Source organism: Tiliqua scincoides, chromosome 13 (genome assembly GCF_035046505.1).
Source record: "Tiliqua scincoides isolate rTilSci1 chromosome 13, rTilSci1.hap2, whole genome shotgun sequence".
Taxonomy (NCBI): domain Eukaryota; kingdom Metazoa; phylum Chordata; class Lepidosauria; order Squamata; family Scincidae; genus Tiliqua; species Tiliqua scincoides.
The window spans coordinates 479,404-501,407 of NC_089833.1; the positions used below are offsets into that span (position 1 = coordinate 479,404).

The 22,004-nt window shown below is 49.3% G+C and overlaps 1 protein-coding gene across 7 annotated transcripts in view; it reads right to left on the reverse strand.

Moving 5' to 3' along the window:
* The window catches only part of TNRC6A (trinucleotide repeat containing adaptor 6A), a 56,110-nt gene that overhangs the window by 18,808 nt on the left and 15,298 nt on the right, over positions 1-22,004 (reverse strand). For 4 of the 7 annotated variants that reach the window (XM_066640351.1, XM_066640350.1, XM_066640348.1 and 1 more), the window contains exons 3-9: positions 19,756-19,846; positions 18,407-18,428; positions 7,370-7,771; positions 6,695-6,742; positions 1,877-4,483; positions 638-802; positions 158-339 (exon numbers count right to left, since the gene is read on the reverse strand). In XM_066640351.1, coding sequence (XP_066496448.1) covers positions 158-339; positions 638-802; positions 1,877-4,483; positions 6,695-6,742; positions 7,370-7,771; positions 18,407-18,428; positions 19,756-19,846 — 3,517 coding nt within the window. The remainder of the gene's footprint in view (positions 1-157; positions 340-637; positions 803-1,876; positions 4,484-6,694; positions 6,743-7,369; positions 7,772-18,406; positions 18,429-19,755; positions 19,847-22,004) is intronic. The other 3 variants (XM_066640354.1, XM_066640353.1, XM_066640349.1) reach the window with 1 other exon arrangement.

Sequence of the window (22,004 nt, forward strand, 5' to 3'; positions counted from 1 at the left end):
TCCGCCTGCGGAACCACCTGCTCTTCCTAGGGGGAAGGGGCTGTACTCTTGGAGAGGGTGCCGTGGCCCTGGCCAGAGTGTTGCTTCTGACACGGTTCAGCCCCACTTTATCCTCTGCCCCCCGCCCCGGTGCTGCTCTTCAGCTTAAGTGGCTCACCTTCAAAGGCAGCTTCTTTGCGTACGGTGACCAGTGTGTGGAGGCGTTGACATCTTGTGCCGCGCTGCTGTGCCACATGCCAATCTCCACGTCCTCCTCTTCCTCCCAGCAGGTCTGATGCCCTCCTGGCAGCGGCATGTCCCCCCCACACCAGCCATCTGGAACTTGCATAGGCTTTGATCCTGCGTGTGTCAAAGACAATTGCCCTCACTTGCTGAACAACACAGCCCAACCTTCTAGAGGTCATGCAGAGCTTTGCCCTCCCAAACCACCCCGTCATGCAGACCCCGGAGGATTCCCATTCCACAGCAGGCAAAATGAAGTCTGGAACAGCTTGCCCAGGGCCAGTGACACAGGAGGGGCTTGACCCTGCCCATACTCAAGTCTGCTTTTCCACCATGGTCTGCCCCGCCCTTTTCTTAGGGGATGACATCACGCCCTAAGAGATGTAGTCACTTTCGCACCTTTCACAACACCTACCAGGCTTCTGAGAAGGCTGTTGGCCAAGAGATGCAGACCCCCAGTTGCCAGAGCTCGCTGAATCACCAACGGACTCCCCCCAGCTCGTCCCAGTGTCCACAGGCTTGCCCCAGGCCGATGTGCCATTGTCTACTGTCACAGGTGCAGGAGGAGGCTCCCCCCAACCTTTCAAGAGAGGATCAAGCTATCAGCAGGACCCAAGGCCGGAGCTGGTTTCTAGCAGAGGAAAGCAGTTCTGGGGGGCAGAGCGCTCATACTCCAAGACACATGCTGACCTTCTCAGAGAATGTCACAACAGCTGGTTTTTTACATTAAGGCAGTGAGCTGCGGCTCCCTGGGGAACCACGGAAGCCTCGTGAAAAACCTGCTGCCCTAAATAAATGTACAGGATTGAAGCCCTAATGGGGAGCCATAGCCAATGGCCCAGTAGGTCAAGGGAGGCGGCGGTTCAAAAAGTCTGGGAACCACTGCATCAAAGACAAGCCCTCTGATACGTGAGGAAAGGGATTCACAAGGTTCCAGTTTGGATGGATCAAGTCACGAACAAGCCAGTATACAGGCAGTGGCGATTGTGACACGAACCTCAAGGCATCACAAACTCTGTGATCGCCACTAACTTCCTAAAGAAAGTCCTCATGGCAGCTTTGGAAATGGCAAGACCCCTGAAGGGTACAGATCTGTTCCTTCCCTCTCCATCATCAGAGAGGCTAATTCCTGGGCCACTTTGGGCATCTACATCCGCACTGCAGCCAGGGCCTGGCCGCCTCCCTACAACTTTGACTCAGAGGACAGAAGAAGCACAAGGATGTGTCTCCCAGCAAAGAATGCAAGAGTCCGGGGCCCTCCCCACCACACCACTGGCTGCCTGGTCGACCTGGCAAGAGCCTGCCCCTCTGAGGTGGCACTCAGTGTCTGTCAACAACAGGCACAGCACCAAGTCACCCCTTCTAAAAAGCAAGTCAGGGCTCCTACATGTTTTCACACTTGGAGGCCAGGGAGAAAAGCATAAATACCTTGAGGCAGGCCATGCTGCAGGTTTAGAGACCAGAGGGGGTCGACCAGGGAGGGCCTGGCCCTACTCTCCCCAACGCCCAGCCCCCCTCCTTCGGTGCTGCTACACCGCCCACCCCAACATTTGACCCAACCCAGATTACGTCTTCCAGAGGCACTGAGGTCAGCTCAACCTCTCACTGTGCGTTTTAGAGAGGGATTCTGGGGACTGCTCATGAAAAGTCTTACCTGAGTTGCTGCTGCCTCCACTTTCCACACCAGTCGCAGCACTGGAAGGAAGGACTTGCTGCTGCTGCTGCTGCTGCAGCCCCTGGGCCTGCTGGTCGGAGCGGCTGCTGCCACTCAGCGCGTTCTTGTTCCACATGTTCACAGTCTTGTAGTTGTACTTGCTGGGGTCCCCCCAGGCAGACGTCCCGTCGTCTATCTCCATCTTCCGGCGGATGGACTCGGGGGATGGCTCCTCCCACCCGGTGGGCTCTTCTTCCTTGGCTGGGGCTGGCATGGGTCCCCCCAGCCACCCCACGCCTGGCAGTTTGCCAGGGGCAGGCTGTGCCCCCCAGCACCCCACCTCCTGCTGCTTGTTCCAGTCTGGGGAGCCAGTTGGCTTGGACGCCTCCCCCCAACTCTGGGAGCGATGGGGCTTGGGAGGATCCCCCCACCCCTGGCTTTGGTTCGACTTGGCAGGCTCTTCCCATCCAGTACGGCTGCTGGGTTTGCTGTTGCCGGACCCCCAGTGTGTGGGGCCAGGCTTGCTGGGCTCGTTGTTCCAGCCAGGGGTTGATCGGTCACTGTCGCTGCTGCCAGAGCTGGACTTCTTCACCTCGCCCCAATGATTGCTTCTCAGGTTCTCCCCCCAGCTGTCAACAGCTGGCACCCCCCACCCAGGGTTGGCCTTCTTCCCATCGCCCCACCCTTGCTTGAGCTTTTCTGCGTCGCTCCAGGGTGATGGCAAAGACCTGTCGTCCTTGCCGCCCCCCCACGACTGATTGCCCTTGGCCAGTGCAGTAACAGGAGACTCCTCCTCCCACCTCCCTTGGCTGCTGCTGGAGACTTTGGAGTCCCCCCACCTCGCTGCAGACTTTGGTTCACCCCATCCTGGCCCAGAGGAGGCCTCATGGCCATTCTGGCTTGGCCTCTCCGCAAACCCCCCCAAGCTACAGGCCTGGGCCCCACAGCCTCCCCAGGCCTCTGTCCCATTGTCAGCCTTCTTCTCCCCCCTCGGGGACACCTCAGTGTCCCAGGCAGTGTTTTGTTTGATTGGAGTCTGTCCCCAACCCGAGTTGGAAAGGACCCGTGGGTCCAGATCTGCCCTGTTCACTATGCTTTGGAGTAGCGCTTGCTGGTCAGCCTTCCTCTTTTCATGGCTGGCACCTTCGGGGGCTGGTCTCTCCTCGGGGCTTTCAGCACTGCCTTCCACGTCCCCACTCCTCGCTTTCGCCCAGTCCCCGTTCTGGTCCACATTCTGAGCTGCTGCCGAACTCTGGAAGTCCACACCAGCACTCTCCTCCTCAGTGGGCTTCCACACGGGTGTAAACTTCTTCCCATTCGTGCTCTCAGAGGGGAGGGGACTGCTGGGCAGCTTGTTCCATTCTCCATCTGCCAGGCTGGTGCCTTGGCTGGGGCCACCCCATCCTCTCCGGCCCCCTCCAGAGCCCATCCCAAGTCCGCTCCCCCAGGGGGCGCCCTGGGCATTGGCCACTCCTGCTGCCTCCCAGGCCCCCGTTCCTTTATTCCCGTTGACTTCAAAGTTTGTCCCACTGGCTCCGCCGAGCCCGGGCTGCATTAGCGTTGCATTCACAGTGTCACCGTTGGCTTTGCTGCTCAGGTCCGAACACTGGTCTCCGGAGTAACTGGAGCCGTGGGCGCCCCATGTAGTACCATGAGTCCTGCTGCCGCTCTTGGCCTCACCATTGTTTGGGTGAGAAACGGAAGTGCCATTTATTACTGGAGGGGCCTGGAGCGAAGGGCGACTGCCCTTGGCGCTCGCGCACCAGGCCCCGGGCCCCACATTGCTACTCGCCGGTTCAGTCGCCTGCATCGAACCAGGAGGGTTTGGTAAACTAGAGGTCATAAAGTTCATAGTGTTATTATTTGGTCCGTTCACTTCAGGGTTAAGGTTCTGAGGCGGCCCAGTCCGAGAAGCCTTCCTTGTACCATTGGCTTGAGAATCACAGTTTTCCTGGAGGCTGCCCCAGGAGACGCCGAGGCCAGGGCCACCCGCGCTCTGATTGTTCCCCACTTGTCCTACGCCTGTGCTGCAGCCACCGCTTCCTCCAGGCCCTTTCAGGGCATGCCCGTTGTTCTCCGGGACTGGCCAGGCACCGTGGTTGCCGTTCGAATTCAAAGTGCTGGGATTTAATCCTCCATTGGATGGAGAACTGAGGGCGCACCAAGCGCCCATTCTATTGTTGCTACTTTCGGAGAGGCCGTTGGAAGCGTCTGGCGAGATCTGGCATGTGTTCATTATGGCACTGAGGGAGACACTCCACGGCCGGCTGCCACTGCCATCGCCCACGTTATTGCTGCTGCTGCTACCGTTGATGAACTTGGTCTGAGAACCGTGCCCAATGCCGTTCCGCAGGCTGCCAATCTCGCTGCCCAGACCCCGTGAGGCCATGACCACAAGGTTTCTTTCCGACCCAGAGCTCGAGGCCGAGTCAGTGTCCATACATTCCGAAGCTAGCTCCGAGTCACTGCCAGTGATCGAGGGCCATGCCTCCTTGTCTGAGCCGTCTACGATCACTTTGTCCCAGTTTGTGCTGGAATCGTTGCTGGAAGAGACTGTGCCCCAGTGAGAGTTCTCATAATGGGGTCCTAATGTGCTGTGGTTCAGATCTAGCGGGAGGAGAGAAGAGAGGGCAACGTTGGAATGGACAGGCAAAAAAAGCAAAAATACATCCGATGCCACCAACCAGGGAATGCAAAATGGTGACAAGGCTCTCAAGGCCAGCAGTCTGGAAAACTAGCCACACAAACTCTACAAGAACACACAGAAGATAACACAAGTTCTCCCACGTTCCCCGTAAGACGGCATTCAATCCATATATGTTTCAAGGAGGTTAGACAACCACAAAGCAACGCATGCCTCTGAGGACTACTTGGGAACATCACTTGGCAAATTCCCCAACAGTCCAACTCTGCAGAAGGCGGTTTTGCATGCCAGGTGGGCACCCACTCTCAGAATCAAGCACTGTTCAGAGAATCTGCCACTGCCAGCAAGCAATTCAGGTCTGTGGTTGGTGTGTCCCTCATTGTGGTGCTGAAACCCTCCATCCTTTCCTCTTTAGCCCAGGACTGGTGTCTAAGGCAACACACCAAATGCTGCCCTCTTCCTGGTAGCACACCAGCAGCTATGTTTGCTATTCCTCCTCAAAAAGAAAAGGAGGAAACTTCCTGAGAGAGGCAATGTGGAGGGAAGTGTGGGCTAGAGAGTCTGCCTCAGTCAGCCCAGTGGACAGGCCAACTCTGCTCCTCCCTGCTCAACAGGGCCTCAACCTTTTCCTGTCTTCCATGTGCTCATTTTCTTTGGTACAGTAATGACTTCCATGGCTTTGCTCTTTCAGTCACTTTCAATTATAACCACAATTCCAATCTCATCCATGTGAATTCCTCTTTTATCTGATTTCATCCAACCTTCCATGACACTCATCAACATGCTTAATTATTTCTGTTTGTTTAGGTTTTGCACACATTCGCATGTGTTACATAGTTATGTTTTTCGCCAGCCAAAAGAAAATGTAGGCTGAAATTGACATTCATCCATTTTTTACTGTCTTCCATGCTCAGGTCCCTAACTAGACGAAAGTGAAAGGCATTGCTGCATTTGTTTCCCCCCAAATTATCTCAAACAGTTCCCCCCTTTACAAACATGCCTTCACTCATTAAAATAAGTATCAAGTGCCTCAGGTGTCAGACCTGGATGCATCTGGAGGTGTCAGACATAAAATAGTGCGATTTGTCTTTTTCTCCACAACTTGGCATTCCTTGTTCCTTACCTGAACCAATGTTCTGGGTCCCAAAATGGCACTTTAGGGCTGAGGATTTAAATGAGCACCTCAGTCATGGTTGTCGTTCACCCTCAGCTTTGGCTTCTCTCAAGGAGAACTGTCCTACAACTGGCCATTTGCAATAATCCAGAATTTAAATGGCGGCAGAAAGGCTCAGGGACATGAAGCCCAGTTGCACACCCCAAGTAAGAAAATGGGTCCTGGGAAGTCACCAATTCAACTCCTGACTACTCAAAAACCCAAGCTGGCCTCGTCTAATGGCCATGCCGCCCCATTTTTTCCTAGACAAATCTCAGCGTTGAGAACGGGAGCAACAAAATCAAGGAGGCTTTTGCTTTGCAAGTACCTCTGCCCTAGGACTTTGAAAAAGGACCCAAACCTGGGCTCCTGCTTTGGGTGGAACCAGAGGATTCTCCTAGTCATTTTCACGCCAGGCTCTCCACCTTGCTAGAAAAGCAGGTGCAAAAACAAGGGAGAGCAGCAGCAGGCAAGGACCCAGCCTCCCTTCCAAAGCAATCTTGTGATTAGGAGTCCCCACCGCCATTCTAAGACCTAGTCATGCCTACACACTCACTTATTCCAATTGTATATAGTATGGCCAGGATTCAAAGAATGCTGAAACTAGTTCACAAGGGCTCAGGCTGAATTTTTGCAATAGCAGATTCACACCCCAAGTGCCCTAAAAGGTCTCCCAAAGTAGCAAGAAGGCTTGGGAAGCAATTTGAGCCTTGCCCTGGGTGGGGAGGAGCCCTTTGGTGAGCCTCAGCAGCTCTCCAGATTCAAATTCCTGTGGAGCAACAGGAAGGGCCCCACTTACAGTTAGAGACAGAGCAAGAGCAAAACAGTTCCTAAGCACCACTTTGAAGTACACCAATCACCCTCAGTCAAGGCATGCACTTCAGCAGAGAGCACCCAAAACAAAGCACACAAGACAACCAAAAGATGAAGGTGTGACAACACAAGGAGATCTAAGAAGAACTGGCACCCTGTGGCTAAAACCCATGGAGACACACATGAAAGGGAAGGAGATTTGCATCACCTGACTGGTTAGGGGAGTGGCTGACCAAGTCCCGAATGGGAGGCATGCCTGAGGGGAAAAGCAAAAAAAATCACAGGAACATTATTGGGTTTCCACCCCCTCGCCACATACCACCTGCCACCCCCTGCCCACCCCGCCCTCTAAAACCAAAAGAAGAGATCTTGAGGAGTGCTTCAAAACCAAGACACAAGGCACCAAGTATGACTACAAGCCTAGGGGAGGCAACACAGCAGAGACAGGGAAGAAGAAGCCTGGAGCCTGTGAGCTGGCCAAGCGGGCTGCACCACCAGCCAGGGACTCTGTTCTCCAACACGCCACTTTCTACACATTAAGAAATGGCCTTGCAACCCCAGCACGTCAGGGTGAGGGTTCTGCTAGAGGAATCTACCACCAGTGCTACATTTTCCATTTGTGGGAGGCCTCTGGGGATTGTTTACATAGAGGGGAGGCATTCACACACACCAGCTTGAACTGGCCAACTCCAGTGCACCAGCACACTCTACTGCTAAGGGCAGAGATGAGGCTGCAGCCTTGCGGCCTAAGTTTTTTCAGAAGGCCACCTGACTAGAGAGAGGACAACAGTTGGGTTCCGCTGAACAGGGAGTTCCTGACCAGCCACTGGCACTCTGAACACCGGCCACTTGCAGGACTTTCTCAAGCCCCACGCTCTCTCACCTGGCAGCTTTTCGTTGCTGTGTTGTCCTTCGCCCCCAGCCGCAGGCTGCTCACTTGTCACGACGCCCCCTCCCAACTGGCCGTTCAATGGTTTGGAGGCAAGCCCCAAGTTGGCAGCAATTCCAGGAAACTGCTGCCCGCGCTTCAAGAGTTGCTTCTGTTCCTGGTGCCGGAACCGCGGCGGGACTTCGCGAGGCGGGTAGCGCGGTGAGGACTGCTGCTGCTGCTGCTGCGGTGGCGGAGCCGCCGGCTGCTGCTGCTGCTGTTGGCTGCTGCCCCCAGCCCGTTTGGCATTATTGTTGTGACTGCTGCCGCCACCACCGCTGGCTGCTGCAGAAGGACTGAGGGTGGAGGCGGAGGCAGGTAGAGGCTGGCTGGCACTGGGCTTGGTTGGTTCTGGCACTGCCCTCGTCAAGAGGTGGTGGAGGGAGAGAGGAGAAAAAGAGCGTCAGTCCGCTGACCTTCACTGGTCAAAAAGACCTCACACAAAACGGGAAGGCTCTTCAAATGCATACAGTCCTTCTTCACATAAAGAGCTGCCACGGCTAAAACAGACAATTAAAAATTTGCCGCCGACACCCGCCCTCCCATTTCCAGAAGCTACTGCAACATAACTGCTCAGAAGGAAAGTGTCAGCAATAGTAAGTCAACAGACATGCAGCTATAAGCAAGAGAAATGAACATTCAGCTTGGCTAGGAAAGGATCTCTGAGAAGCGGGGGACTGGGCATCGGTGGACAGGCGGCAGCTGATCAGGAAGGCTACAGGAATTGGGGTCCGCAAAGCAAGAACAAGGTGGCACAGAGACTGCATGGCCTACTGAGAACGAGTGAGGGGTTCACCTCCAGGTTTGATTCCAGTCATGGCTATTCTTTGTAGGGTGTCTCAAGACTGTGTACACATGATTTACAGCGTCTTATCCTATAATTTACACACATACTGCATGTGGTGTACAAAGAAGCAGTTGTTTGACCCAGTTAATGAATTAGACCAGGGTTTCTCAAACTTAGGGTTGCCATCCACTCGGTGGGTCTCAACCTGATTGTTGGTGGGTCTTGAAACTGAAACTGACAGAGAAGGAAAATGCATGGAACCCTATGGCAAGTGAAATTGAGCCACACTGCATGTCTACTCGTGAGCAGGCAAATGTGCCCTGATCCATTGCAAAGGCCACGAAGAATCCAATGCCACCAGAATGGTCCCAATCTGATGAACATAGCTCCCCAAAAACACCGAAGAAGGAAGTCCCTCCCTCCAAGTTGACAAATGTATTCAGCCCTATGGAAAGTGAAATTAAGCTACACAGGTTGTGTTTACTCACGAGTAAGCAAATGTGTGTTGGCTCATGTTGAAGGTCAGACAAAGGGGAATGCAAGGCCACCAGAATAGTCCTGACCTGATGAAAGTGGAGCTCAACAAATGTTCCAGAAGGCGGCCCTCCCCACACTAAAAAGGATAAAAATAGAGACTTGAGCTAGCAAGGTGATTTTTGTTCTTTTTTTAGATTTGTAAAGCTTGGTGGGTCTTGATCATGGGTCATTTTAAACAGTGGGCTCTGCTGCTTTGGGAACCCTGCTTTATTGCAAATAGTTGTTGTCTTATCCAGACCTCCCCCCTCCCCCCCCCCAAAGTGCAACCTCACTTCCTTTCATCATCATTCCGGGTTTTAAGTTGTTTAGAGGAAAGCTTTGAAACTCAACCCAACTAAAAAACATGTTGAGATGAAACTGATTTCATCTCAAATCACAGTGAACCGGTTTAAACATAAGAACTTAAACTGGGTACTGGGTAGGGCTGAAAAGATTTTTTTTTTGCAGGGGGATTGAGGTTATTGCAGGCAGGCTACAGAGAGAATTCACTTGTTGGAACAGGGCTGGCTTCCATATCTCATCTCCCCTTATTTAATTATTTGTTTTACTTTATAATTACAGTTGTGCACCACTTAACCACCAAGATTGGGATCACAATGCGGACCCTCCAGAGGGAAGGGAATGCTCTGCTCCCCTCCTCTCTGGAGGGCCATCTGAGCGCTGCCCAAGCGCTGCATGTCCAAGCGCTGCCCTACAAGGCTCAGACTGAGGGAAATCGTGTCTCTTGCGTGACTTCTGGTTTCCCAGAGGAAGCCGGAAATCGTGTAAGAGACGCAATTTCCCTCAGTCTGAGCCTTGCAGAGGCAGCGCTTGGACATGTGCTGCCTCTGGGATGCTCAGACAACCCTCTGGAGGCAAGGGGAGCAGAGCTCCCCTCGCATTCAGAGGTGTGTGCCCCCGACAACCACATGACCACACGTAGTCGTTGGATATGCGATCCTGGCGTTAGCTGGAATGTCACTAAGGGGCACACACCTGTATTTAAATTTGTTTGATGATGTCATTTCCAGCCATGACATCACTACAGCGGGTCCTGGACAGATTACACAGACCTACAAAATTGAGGGTCAGTTTTTCCCAAACTTTATGGTGGTTTGATATGAATTTGGGGTGCCGATTCCAAAAATGGCATCCGTTTTGCCCTATCACATCTAGTTTTGGAGATATAGTAGAGCCTCATTAGTGAATGGTTCAATCAGCTTCCTCATGAAAAAGCCATGGTGTAGGCTTCCTCATGAGGAAGCTGCTTGAACCATTCACTAAAGAGGCTATATCTTATAATCTATATCTTATATACTATATCTCAAAAACTAGACATTATAGGGCAAAACGGATGCCATTTTTGGAATCGGCAGCACAAATACACCCAGGAATTGGTATAACGCTTAAGGAAGCAAAATGTGTGCTGGTCTGTGTTATCATTCTAAAAAGCGGGTCCAGGTGCTAAAGTTTGAGAACCACTGAATTAGACCAAGTGCTCAAAATACTTCTCACTGGCAACTATCCACAGTTGACCTTGCTGACTAAGGAAGCTACAAACACCCACCGTGTGTGCTGGGAAGGTCTGACACCTCTCTCCAACGGCTTCTCTTAGATCAGTGGTTTCCAATGTGTGCATTGTGATCTGCATGGGGCACTCCCTGAGTTGTTGCAGGAGGCCTACCACTTGGTAGCAAGCCCATGGCACGAGTCTACAAATAGTGGTAAGGAGATCCAGTGTGGTGGCTGAGCTGCTGCATGTGAAACCGCACACTTGAAAAAGCCCTCCCATCCACCATGGCCTCATTTGGCCTCTGAACCTGGAAGTTCATGATGTGGCCAGTGACTTCATCATAGGACAGTACACAGCACTGTGATTTAATTTGGGGTTTGGGCAGTGTCATTTTTAGAATGACAAAAGTCTGGCCTCTGAGCGTCCCGCTTGGAGGCAGGCTGTGCAGCGTGGCCTCTCCCAGTTTGAAGAGACACTTGGCCAACAGACTGAGGCAAAGAGGCAAAGAAGGAAGGCCCATAGCCAGGGAGACAGACCAGGGACAGACTGCACTTGCTCCCAGTGTGGAAGGGATTGTCACTCCCGAATCGGCCTTTTCGGCCACACTAGACGCTGTTCCAGAACCACCTGTCAGAGCGCGATACCATAGTCTTTCGAGACTGAAGGCTGCCAACAACAGTATGTCTGGGACCCACCAGAAGTGATGTCATGGCTGAAAGTGACATCATCAAGCAAATTTAAATAAATTACTGTAAATAACTGAATTAAATTAAAACAAATAAATAAGGGGAGATGAGATGGGGAAGCCAGCCAAGTTCCACCATGTGAATTATATCTGTAGCCTGCCTGCAAACCCCCTCCCCCAAAATCAGTACGATTTTTAGTCCTACGCAATGCTCACTTCAATTTAAGTTCTTATATTTAAACCAGTTCAGTGTGATTTAGGATGAAATCAGTTTTAAATCCTGCATGTTTTTTGTTTGGGTTACATTGATATTCAAAGCTTCCCTAGAAACAGCATTAAAACCCCTGCAGTGATGAGAGGAAGTTAAGTTCCAAGGAGAGCAGGCAGGAGTTTGGACTAACAGGACTCACCTGGTTTTACAAGTCTAAAAAAGAAAAAAAATCACCTTACCAGCTGAAGCCTCTTTTTTTATCCTTTTTTTGGGGGGGGGGAGGGTTGCCTTCTGGAGCATTTGTTGAGCTCCACTTTCATCAGATCAGGACCATTCTGGTAGCCTTGCATTCCCCTTTGCCTGACCTTCAACACCAACCAAGGCACATTTGCTTACTTGCGATTAAACATGACCGTGAAGCTTAGTTTTGCTTTTCAGACTGCTGAATACGTTTGTTAGCTTGGAGAGAGGTACTTCCTTCTTGGGTGTTTTTGGGGGGCTGCATTCATTGCATCAGGACCATTCTGGTGGCACTGAATTCCTCTCAGCCTGCCTTTTGCAATGAACCAAGGAGTGTTCATCTACTCACGAGTAAACGTGCAATATGGCTCAGTTTTACTTTCCATAGGGCTCCATGTATTTGCCTTATTAGCTATTAGCTAAAGCTTTGCGACCCACCAAGTGAGTTGCAACCCACAGTTTGAGAAACTCTGCATTAGGAAATTCATGTTGAGGGGGAGAGGTCCTATCAACAGTCCAAGCCACAGACTCTCAATAGGATACTTAAGTTCATGGGGGGGGATGCAAAAGGACTACCAGATGTTCGAGTGACAGAACATAGGAGACAGCTACGATTTTCAGGCCTCCTGGCTTGTCAGACTCCACACTAATTCCTTGGTAAGACTTCAGTGTGGGAGGAGGAGTTAAGTCTGGGTACTTCTGTTCTGACAGAAATTGCAACATGCTCCCTCAGCTTTCAAGGGGACTCCTAAGATCTTTGTGCAGAGGCAATTTCAGAGAAACTGCTTGTCACATGACTGGGGGGGGTGAGGCCAAACACGCACAGACAAACACACTCAAGAAATCAATGACTGTTACCCTTGGATAGCAGCCTCTGCTCTCAATCAGTTGCAGTTCTTATAAAACATGATGGGGTGCATAATTAAGATGCAAACCTGCCAATTTTCCTGCAGAACAAGCAGGAGCTGAGATTCCATGGATAAGAATAAGATGCGATCAGATCAGATATTGTATGACCCCATGAAAAAGGGGGCCTGGTTTTTATGCTCAAGAACAAAAGCTCTCTATCAGATTCCAATGTGGGTTGCAATGCTAGAGGACTCCTAGGTGTCTGTTCCATCAACCTTATTAAGAAATTTATGCATTTATTATTCTATTTAATTACTCATATCTGGTCTTTTGGTCCCCAAAGTGCAGGATACAGCGCAGTGCTGGGACTACTTCTACACCAGAAATATGGACATCAGCGGGAGCACTCAGGTGCTGTCTTTTGATTTGATTTCCAAAGTATCATACCCATGAATAAGAATCTGGCTCAGCAGGAGGCAAATTGAGAAATTTGCATAGGGGTGTATGTTAAACATTCTAGACCACTGACTTACCTGAGGGCTACTGAGAGACTCTATGTAGCTTCTGTTACATTGAGGTCACCATCCTATATAGATTTACATGGGAGTAAGTCTATTGAAGACGTATGTCTGGATCAAGGGATATAGGACAGTGCTCTAGACATTGTTTTTAAATCTCATTTTCCCCATTTTCATACAGCTGATTTAAACACTGTAGTCTACTCCAAGAGTTTGGGATGAAATGAGTTATGTCTTTAAAATGAAGTTTTAAAGTAGGAATAAGTAGCAAGAGAAGAAGCCAATGAAGGAATTTACAGTTGATTTTTTGTGGTTGAGTCTTGGTGTAGCTCTAGGGCAGCCTTTTTCAATCACTGTGCCGTGGCACACTGCTGTGCCGCGAATGGTCTGCAGGTGTGCTGCAGGAGTTTGGGGGAGGGCCATTTATTAGTAGGGCCATTGGGGGATGTGAGACCCACACCGACAGCATGGTGCGCCTTGTCAATTGTCAAAAAACTGATGGTGTGCATTGACAATTTTAGCACCTTGTCAGTGTGCCATGAGACGAAGAAGGCTGGAAATCACTGCTCTAGAGACAAGACTGCTGAGAGTGCGTGTGTGCCATGATGAGCCCCTGCACTTCAAAACTTCACCACCCCACTCTATGGCAGTGAACCAAAACTGCTCCATTTCCTGGCTGAGTGGGGAGAAAAGAGCAGCAAGAGCAAAAGCCAGGTAACCAAATTCACAGGAGAACAGAAGGCAGCAGTGTGCAGGAATAACGAGGCTCAACTGAGAGGCTACAGAAGAGAGGACAAGCATACTTGTTCTGCAGATAGACAAGAGCATTCAGGGTTTCTGAACATGACTATGCAGAACTGAGTAGGTACCACAATAAACAAACTGAATTTAACGAGAAAAGTGAAGTAAAATAGTCAATTCAAATCAGAATTCATCCCCAACATCTCTTGCTACACCTGGCCTCAGCAGGCCAACTCTTCCCACTTCCTTCCCTCCCCCAAACACTTGACAACTTCCTATTGTGGAGGAGGCACTCACCCTGCAGCAGCAGCATGCTTGTGGACATCCCATCATCCACCTCACAATAACCAGGGACTTGGGAGGAACAGAGGGGCATTTTGCAACCGACCACTTGACAGGTTGCCAAGCTTGCTCAGTTCCCTCCAGGACCCCCCCCCCCCACACACACAAAGACTTTTGTGCCATTCCTGCTGCCATCTTGATTTCCCAGTACACTCACTGGAAACTTCCTCTGATGTACACGCAGAACCTCAGATGGGCAACTACCAACAGCCCTGTAATTGTCTCTCGACTACAGAGACAACTACAGGAAGGAGAGCACAGAATACGTTTGCACTTCACATGCAAACACCAGTATTTATGGTTTAACACAACCAACACACACTTATGATCATCAAAGAGATGAGAAGGGGGAACACACCAAACTTGTGAGGCAGATTTCATTAGAGCACACTGAAGAAAGGCATTGTTTCACTGCTAGGAGGGCTTACATGACATCCAGTCAAGCCCAGGGACAAGACTGTAGCCATCTGACTGGTTTCTAATAGCCAGAAATGCTTTCCTCCACTGTCCTACAAGGATCAAACCTTTAATTGCGCTCACTGCAACATACTTCCCTCACACTCCATTTGCAGATGCTGACGTGCAAATGGGGAAAGCCTGGTGATGTAGGGAGTGCAAAAAAGCAAAGTTAAAACATTTGTTGGGGGGAGGAAGAATGGCTGCAGTTGCAAGTTCAACTCCGGCTGTGAGCCAATTTTTTAAGCCCCACGGAGCCAGAGAGGCACAGGAAAACAGGCAAATCCACACCAGGGAGTTTCAACAGGAAATGTCTCCGCTTGTGCAGATGATGTTAACAGCAGGAACACAGATAGCAAAGGTTTTCTTGGGTGTGGCCAAGATTTACCCAGAAAAAGGAAACCGAGCAAGTTTCAGTAAGAATCATTTTCTAACCAAAGAAGGAACACTTTCTACTGGACACATCAGAGCGAAGCTGAGCATCTTGAGCTTGCCCAAGGCTCCGAAATACAAAAAAATCTCCATTATCCAAATCAGAGGCATCCCTTTAACTGTCTAAATCAGGGGCGCCCAAACCCCGGCTCTGGGGCCACTTGTGGCCCTCGAGGACTCCAAATCCATCTCTCAGGGAGCCCCCAGTCTCCAATGAGCCTCTGGCCCTCCGGAGACTTGCTAGAGCCCGTGCTGGCCTGATGCAACTGCTCTCAGCATGACAGCCAACAGTTTGACCTCTCGCGTGAGCTCTGGGGCGAGAGCTCCCTCCACTGCTTTCTGTTTCACATCTGTGATGCAGCAGCGGCAGCAAAGGAAAGGCTGGCCTTGCTTTGTGCAAGGCCTTTTATAGGCCTTGAGCTATTAAAAGACCTTCATTCATCCATATAAGTTCCATCTCTAATATATTCATTTATGTAAATTTATTCAAATTTGAAATGTAAATTAATTCTTTTTCCCCCCTGCTCTCGAAACAGAGACAGAGAGCTGATGTGGCCCTCCTGCTAAAACGTTTGGACACCCCTGGTCTAAATCCACCACACTGATACCACCATATACAAAACTATTTTACAGCAAAAGGGGCCCTCTATGGCTTCTCATGCTTGGGGCACGGAAATTAAGCTTAGCTAATAAGAAAAAACTTTTAACATGGTTGGAATGCACAATACAGGAACAACATCACACCTGTTCACAGCCTGCTCTGGAAAAGGCCTCGGAATCTTTCATTTAAGCCAACAGACTGCCAGATTCTGCGGCACCACAACTGAACAAAGCACACAAATTGTGCCATGGGTGCCCATAAACTTTTGGGTGGCAGCTCCTGCAGTCCAAATCCTGTCTGTACCAGAATAAAGAATGCCACATCTTTCTGATAGGCCCTTGCATGTGATATTGCAAGACGAAACAGGTCTCCAACTGTCAAATGCACTCCAACACTGCCAAATGGAACTTTGTGAATTCTATCAGGCCACACCATCTCCCCACTTATCTATTTAAGCACCAAGGATGGCAAGAACTGGTCTGAATACATGCACCTGAGAAAACAAGCCGCGCACTGAAGAGTTTGGGAACTACTTTGTCGCTCCAGGTATCAGACGCACTCCAAGAGCCGCATGCAACCAACTGCAACACAGGAACTTCCCTACTTGCAAACATTTTTGACCCAGATTAGGTCCCAGGGTCTGTTAGGAAGTTGCTTTGTTCATAAGCCCAACATCACTACTATTGGTAGCAAACAGGTTATAAATACAAAACACATGCATTTATAATATGCCTACAGTATAGTATTCTATATTGTGCAGTCTGACCTCAAAAAGCAGGTTAACAGTGGAAACAAATGTTTGGGAACAGGCACTTGCACCCTCTCTGCACAGGGCAGACCTTAGGATTGCTCTGAATAGGCTATGGACATATGGCCAGCCATGTTCACGCCTTTGAGAGTTGGTACATTCTCAAGTAGGGGAGCTTCTGTACAAGACTTCATCCAGCTGATCTTCCTAGGTATTTCAGTGTTTTCAAGTGAAGCAGAAGGAGCAACAGCCAACAGTTTATTCTACAACTTTATGAGTAAATGCTCAAGAACCATTTTCGACCCAGGTCTGGAAGCTGTAACAGGAGAAGCACCTCCAGGAGAAGCCAGGTGCGAGAGAGGGCAATACGCAGGTCTCTTGTTGTCTCATGTGCTCCCTGAGGCATCTGGTGGGCCACCGTGAGATACAGGAAGCTGGACAAGATGGGACTATGGCCTGATCCAGCGGGGCTGTTCTTCTGAGATATACTTAAATTAGAACCCAGTTTTTGCTCAAAAGGATGGAGCAGCTGGCATTACTCTTCCACTCTTAAAGCAGTTCGTGAACCAGCCTCAATGGCCTTAACGCTCCCTTCTACAGTTCTTTGTTATTGCACATTTCTCATCTCCCCCTCACTCTCACACTGAGAAGGGGCCACTCATTCTGCTATCCTATCACTTTTCTGCTATGCCGCATTGTGCCCCTCGCAATTCACCCATCACAATTAGAATTAAAACAAACATGCCTCCAAGTTCCAGCTGAGTAGAATTATTAAAAACACCAAGGGGAAAAAGAAACGAAGTAATTAATTCAAATCAGGTTTCCCCATTCTGAAGTGCGTATACAGGCAGGCCACCGTATCCATGGGAGTTCTATTCCATCACACACACAGAAACATCCCCGCAGAAACAGAAACTGGGGATACGGGGAATCCTATATAAATAATGACCTCCAGGATCCCATAATGGTATCTTTTTATTTCCATAATAGCGCTTGCAGCTCAAGTGTTTCTTGCTTAAACATTCTTGCTGAACTGAAGAAATGAAAGTGCAAGCAACTAGCTTGCATACTACAGGAAGGCTAACAGAAAGCAGGAACTGTCCAGCTTCCTATTTGCTGCCCTCTAGCGTACAGGGTGATTGCATGTACATCCAGTTGTTCAGATCAAAAAGAATGTCTAAGCCAGAAATACCCAGTGCTTCCAGCATGGCAATGCAAAAACTAAGGTACTGTAATGGGTATGAGGTGGCAACTGGGTTCACAGATAACTGAATCCATGGATACCAGATCCATGGACCCGCTTGCATTTTCCTAAACAAGCATGTCTATAACTGGTTGCTATAATGGTTAGAATGTTATGGTTTGCAATTAGAGAGAGACTTGCTACAACCAAGGAGAGTATTTCAGAATTTGTGGCCATGCAATCTATATTCCTTTTGCACCTGCAGTCAGCACAACAGCAAGAGATTCATCGGCTTGGCTCTCTGAACGCAAGCTAGTTCATATATACTTGCTGCACTATTAGACTGAAATCCTAGGCACACTTATTTGGAAGTTCTACTGAACAAAGAGGGATTCTCCCAAGTAAATATGCTTAGGGTCAATTATGACAAGGGTCCAGAAGTTTCTAGAAGGAAAGGGCAGCAATTACTAGACAAAAGGCAACTTTGTGTCCATTACTGGACACAACTCTTGCCCAAATTTAAACTGCCAGGCAAAGGAGACTGCAGAGCAGCTTATTTTGTTTGCATGATAAACAACACCGTTTGTGCTCCCTGACACCATCGATTTGACAGCAAGTGTGGAATCTCATATTTTGGAAGCCCCACGGTCTTAAAAGGAGCTGCCTAGCCTTGCAGGCAGTGAATACAAGTGTCAGAATGTGCAGCAATATCCAGTCAATCCTGGGGGGCGGGGGATGGAGAGAATTCCTCCAGGAGTCAGGACTCCAGTGCTGGGCACAGCTCCGCGCCAGCCCCTCCATAATTTGGAAAGGGCTTCCAATCATAAGGAGGAGAGGAGACAGGCAAATTGCTAGGAAACACAGGAGGAAGAAAGCACCCTGAAGGGAATTTTCTCCTTATCTTTCCCTTTCTGCTCTCTTCAGCAAAGGAAAAGCTCAGCATAGGAACAGAGCGTATGGGGGACTTACAAACAAGGATGGGAATTCACTGAGGTGCTCCTCAGCAGCCCACCTTTTGCAAATTTTCTGATAAAAAAGGCAACAAGTATAAATGCTTGAGAAAATGGCTCTCCTGCTCTGCCCCCTCCCCACTACCAAAGGCACATCTAAAGCCCTGCCTACATAAGAGGATTCCTACTGTAATAACAACAACTATAAAATAAAACTTACCTTTGTTCTTTTGTTCAGTGGCCTGAAACGAAAAGGAAAGCCATAAGTCATGATTTCCTGGACCCATGTTGGACAGACCAGGGATGCCCCCTAAGCTGCAAGCTTCTCTGTATGGCACATTTCCCAGGGTGGAAGGAAGGTCAGTTCCTACAGTCTTCCAAACTGAATGCGACTCTTTAAAGTTTTTCTTTCCTTCTGCAAAGAATCCCCAATATTAAAGGCTACATGCCACTGAAAAACATGTAGTGCAAAAGTAGCTGAAAAACATGTAGTGCATTTTAGGACCACGAGTTTACGCAATATGCCCGGGGGAGGGGGGGATAAATCACTATGCATCCAACCTTATTAAGAGACTGCAGTTATACAGTGGGCCCTCCTCATCTGCAGATTCGGAACCTGTGAATTTGACCCAATACAGGTTCTGAATCTGTGCGTTCAGGACCCACAGAGGACCTCAGGACACGACCTGTGGCCACCCCTGTGGATCTCAGTATCTGCAGGGGGTCCTGGGAATGGATCCCCTGAGGATACCAAGATCCAACCTGTCTACGGGAATCCTTAAACAAGCCCAAGCCTCACAACTGTAGGGCTGTGAACTTTACTGGTCCAGGAAGAAAACTTCAAAATATAGAATTTTAAATAAGATGGCTTGGCTCCAAAGAGCAGGCACCCAAGGTTTTCTTCCTTTGGAGTGGTAGACCCCCATGCCAAATTGCAAACTGCTTTTCAAACTTTCCTCAATTTCAAAAGAAGTTTGGTAGGGGAGGTCGCAAGGACGAGGGGTCACTGTTCACGCTCACACCTCCTTTGGGCACAAGAAACCAGCCAAGCAGTTTGTAGGATCTCATGGTTTGCATGTGAACTTGAGGGCCTTCAAGACCAAGCAGGCATGACACAGAAGAAGAAATAAGGGAACACTTGCAGACCTTGGAAACCCCAGTAGGAAGGAGATGGTAGCAGAGAGTCTCAATGACGCATTACTCATTGGGCTTCTTTGGAATTACTCAGAGTGTCTCTGGGTATTTATCCCATGAACTAACCAACTGGCATTCAGCTATGAATCTCTTCATGAATTGCTTTGTGCAAAGAGCAATTAAATGTGCCTTGAAACTTTTTGTCTTGCAGTCACAAAATATTGCCATCCACCAACTCTTATCTGAAAGGCCTATAGAAATATGAGGAACATCAAGAATGAAATGTGGAAGAACTATTTACTTCTGAACTATCTTCCTTGAGCATAACAGATCAGAACATGTGTTTTGAGAACACGCACCAGTAACGCACCTGCAACTCTCAGAACATTTTCCAATCTTTACAGATTTGCTTGTAAGAATCACCCTCCAACTCACCTTTTTTTGAGCAGCTTCTCTCTTTCTCTTGTCGTCTTTCCTCTTTTTCCTTTCTTCCATCAACTGTTCTTCCTCCTCTTGCACTAATTCCCTGAGAATTAGACATCGTAAGTGGGCATTCTGGACAAGCCTTATAAGACCCAACACACTGTCCATTTGACATGGCAGAAAATCCCCACAGTCAAAGTATTGGCCCAGTGGGTTTCCTGGACTAAGCTTTCAGAGGCATATTATAGATGGAAGAATGACCTTCATGCAACAAATATTCCAGTCTGTTGCCGTGGTTATATTATTATACATTACATAAAAAACAATATATTATTTTCCCCTATGCATATTAACAGTATCTTCTTATGCGGATGCTTTTCTTCTACAAATTCTGCATAGAATTAGGGGTGCATTTTTAATTTCTGTTTGAACTTATGGACCAAGTTTATTTTAAAAGGGATGTCTCAGACCATATAATCACCATCTGTTGTGAGGAGCCAGCACTGGGCTTCCACTGCAACACGTCAAGCCTGCCCAGGAATTAGAGAAGCTATTGGGGGCACGACTAGGCTCAAAGGAGAGCAGTGAGAAGGTACTTGCAACTCAAACTGCTCCAGTCCAGCTGAGAGGCTCTGTAAACTGCAGGGAACAAGCAAAGCCAAGCAGTCACTTCTCAGGTTCCAGCAAGGGAGTCCAGATCTTTCTCCACCTTCAGGTTCTCCCAGGTAGGATTTGACAAACAATGATGACTGGGGACCACTAAGCAACTGCCTCCCAGGAAAGTCACAATCTGCAGTGTCCATTAAAAAACCCCCGAATGAACTATAACAAGCTGCAGCCTTGAGCACAGGTCTGGCAGAGGGACAGGCCGCTCAACTCTTCCTTTTTGAACTGCTGGTCTGCTCAAGGTCGTCACTCAGCTGCTTTTCTTCCCACAGGGGAAGAGATACGCGTCTCCTACCTTTCCCCCCACCACAAGATAGGAAGGAAGCCAGGAAGAGAGGCAACCCTGAGCTGGTGGAAAGGAAAGGGGAAGCAGCCTCCTCTGCCCTGGTTGGGGCTCCACTCAAGACTGCAGCCTCCATGGCTGCTTGTTGTAAACGTCGGCATTTCATGCACAGCACACAGTGTAGCACTTGGCCCTCACCAAAGCACAAGTTATGCCAACAAGATGCACATGATCACAGGATGCACTTGATGTCTACTGCCTCCCAAGAAAGCTGTCTTTCAGATGGCTTAAGAACATCAGAAGAGCCTTGCTGGGTCAGACTAAAGTGGGCCACCTAGTCAAGCACCCCATTATCTCACAGTGGTCTCCCAGATGCTCTGGGCAGCCCATAGACAAGAAGCCAACCTATCCCTCGCCCACTGTGGATGTCCTGAGCATGTATCCAACATGTCTGGTAACCAGTCCCGGATGTCCTCCATGCCACTGTCTTTAATACCATCTTTAAATACCATCCCTTTAACACCATCTATGCTGGTGGCCTCACCATGCCATGAAATCTTGAATTTCATAGATCGGCCTTGTACTGTGCTATAGACATGTTTTTTTAAACACACCCAGTCTGGGTTTCCGCCTGTGCCATGCAACAGGCACAGCAGGCCCCACAAGATGGCGCTGGTCTGCCTCAAGCTTGACAAATGATAATTCATGAAACAGGCTTCTGGCTATAACGGAATCTACTCCCCCTTTTTAATTAGCCTCATTTTGACCCACCAAAGCCTCACATGCCCTCAATGATCACATCGTCTAGGAGCAAAACCAAACCATCCACCTGCACTGAGGGCACCCGCAGGAGCAAGAAGGAAGAGAGTGCCCCCCCACTGCCATGGGTTTCTAGCACCACTGAAAAAACCACTTAGATTTAGCGCCACTGAGAACCTTTATACAGATATGTGGGATTTAACACAGCAGTTGACAGATCCAGGGCAATGACACCATGGCTTTAAAAATCCACACCTCCCCCCACATCATAATTTGCATTACAACTAAAGTCTTCAGGGTGCTGTCAGCTCAAAAAGCCACAGCATTAAAAACCAGCCTGACTGGAGTCCCCAGCTATCCCACAGGAAAGAGGTCTGAGCAAGTGGCAATGGGGGCTCAGCAGCGCAAGATCACCCCCACAGCTTGGCTCACATTCTGGGTCCAAAGAGGCCCAGACACTTGAACTCACTTGCCATTAGCAGCTTTTTGCTGCAGCCTGATAAATAACAGGCTTAAGGCTGCAGAGGGAAGTAATTCAGCGCTGAAGACTGGC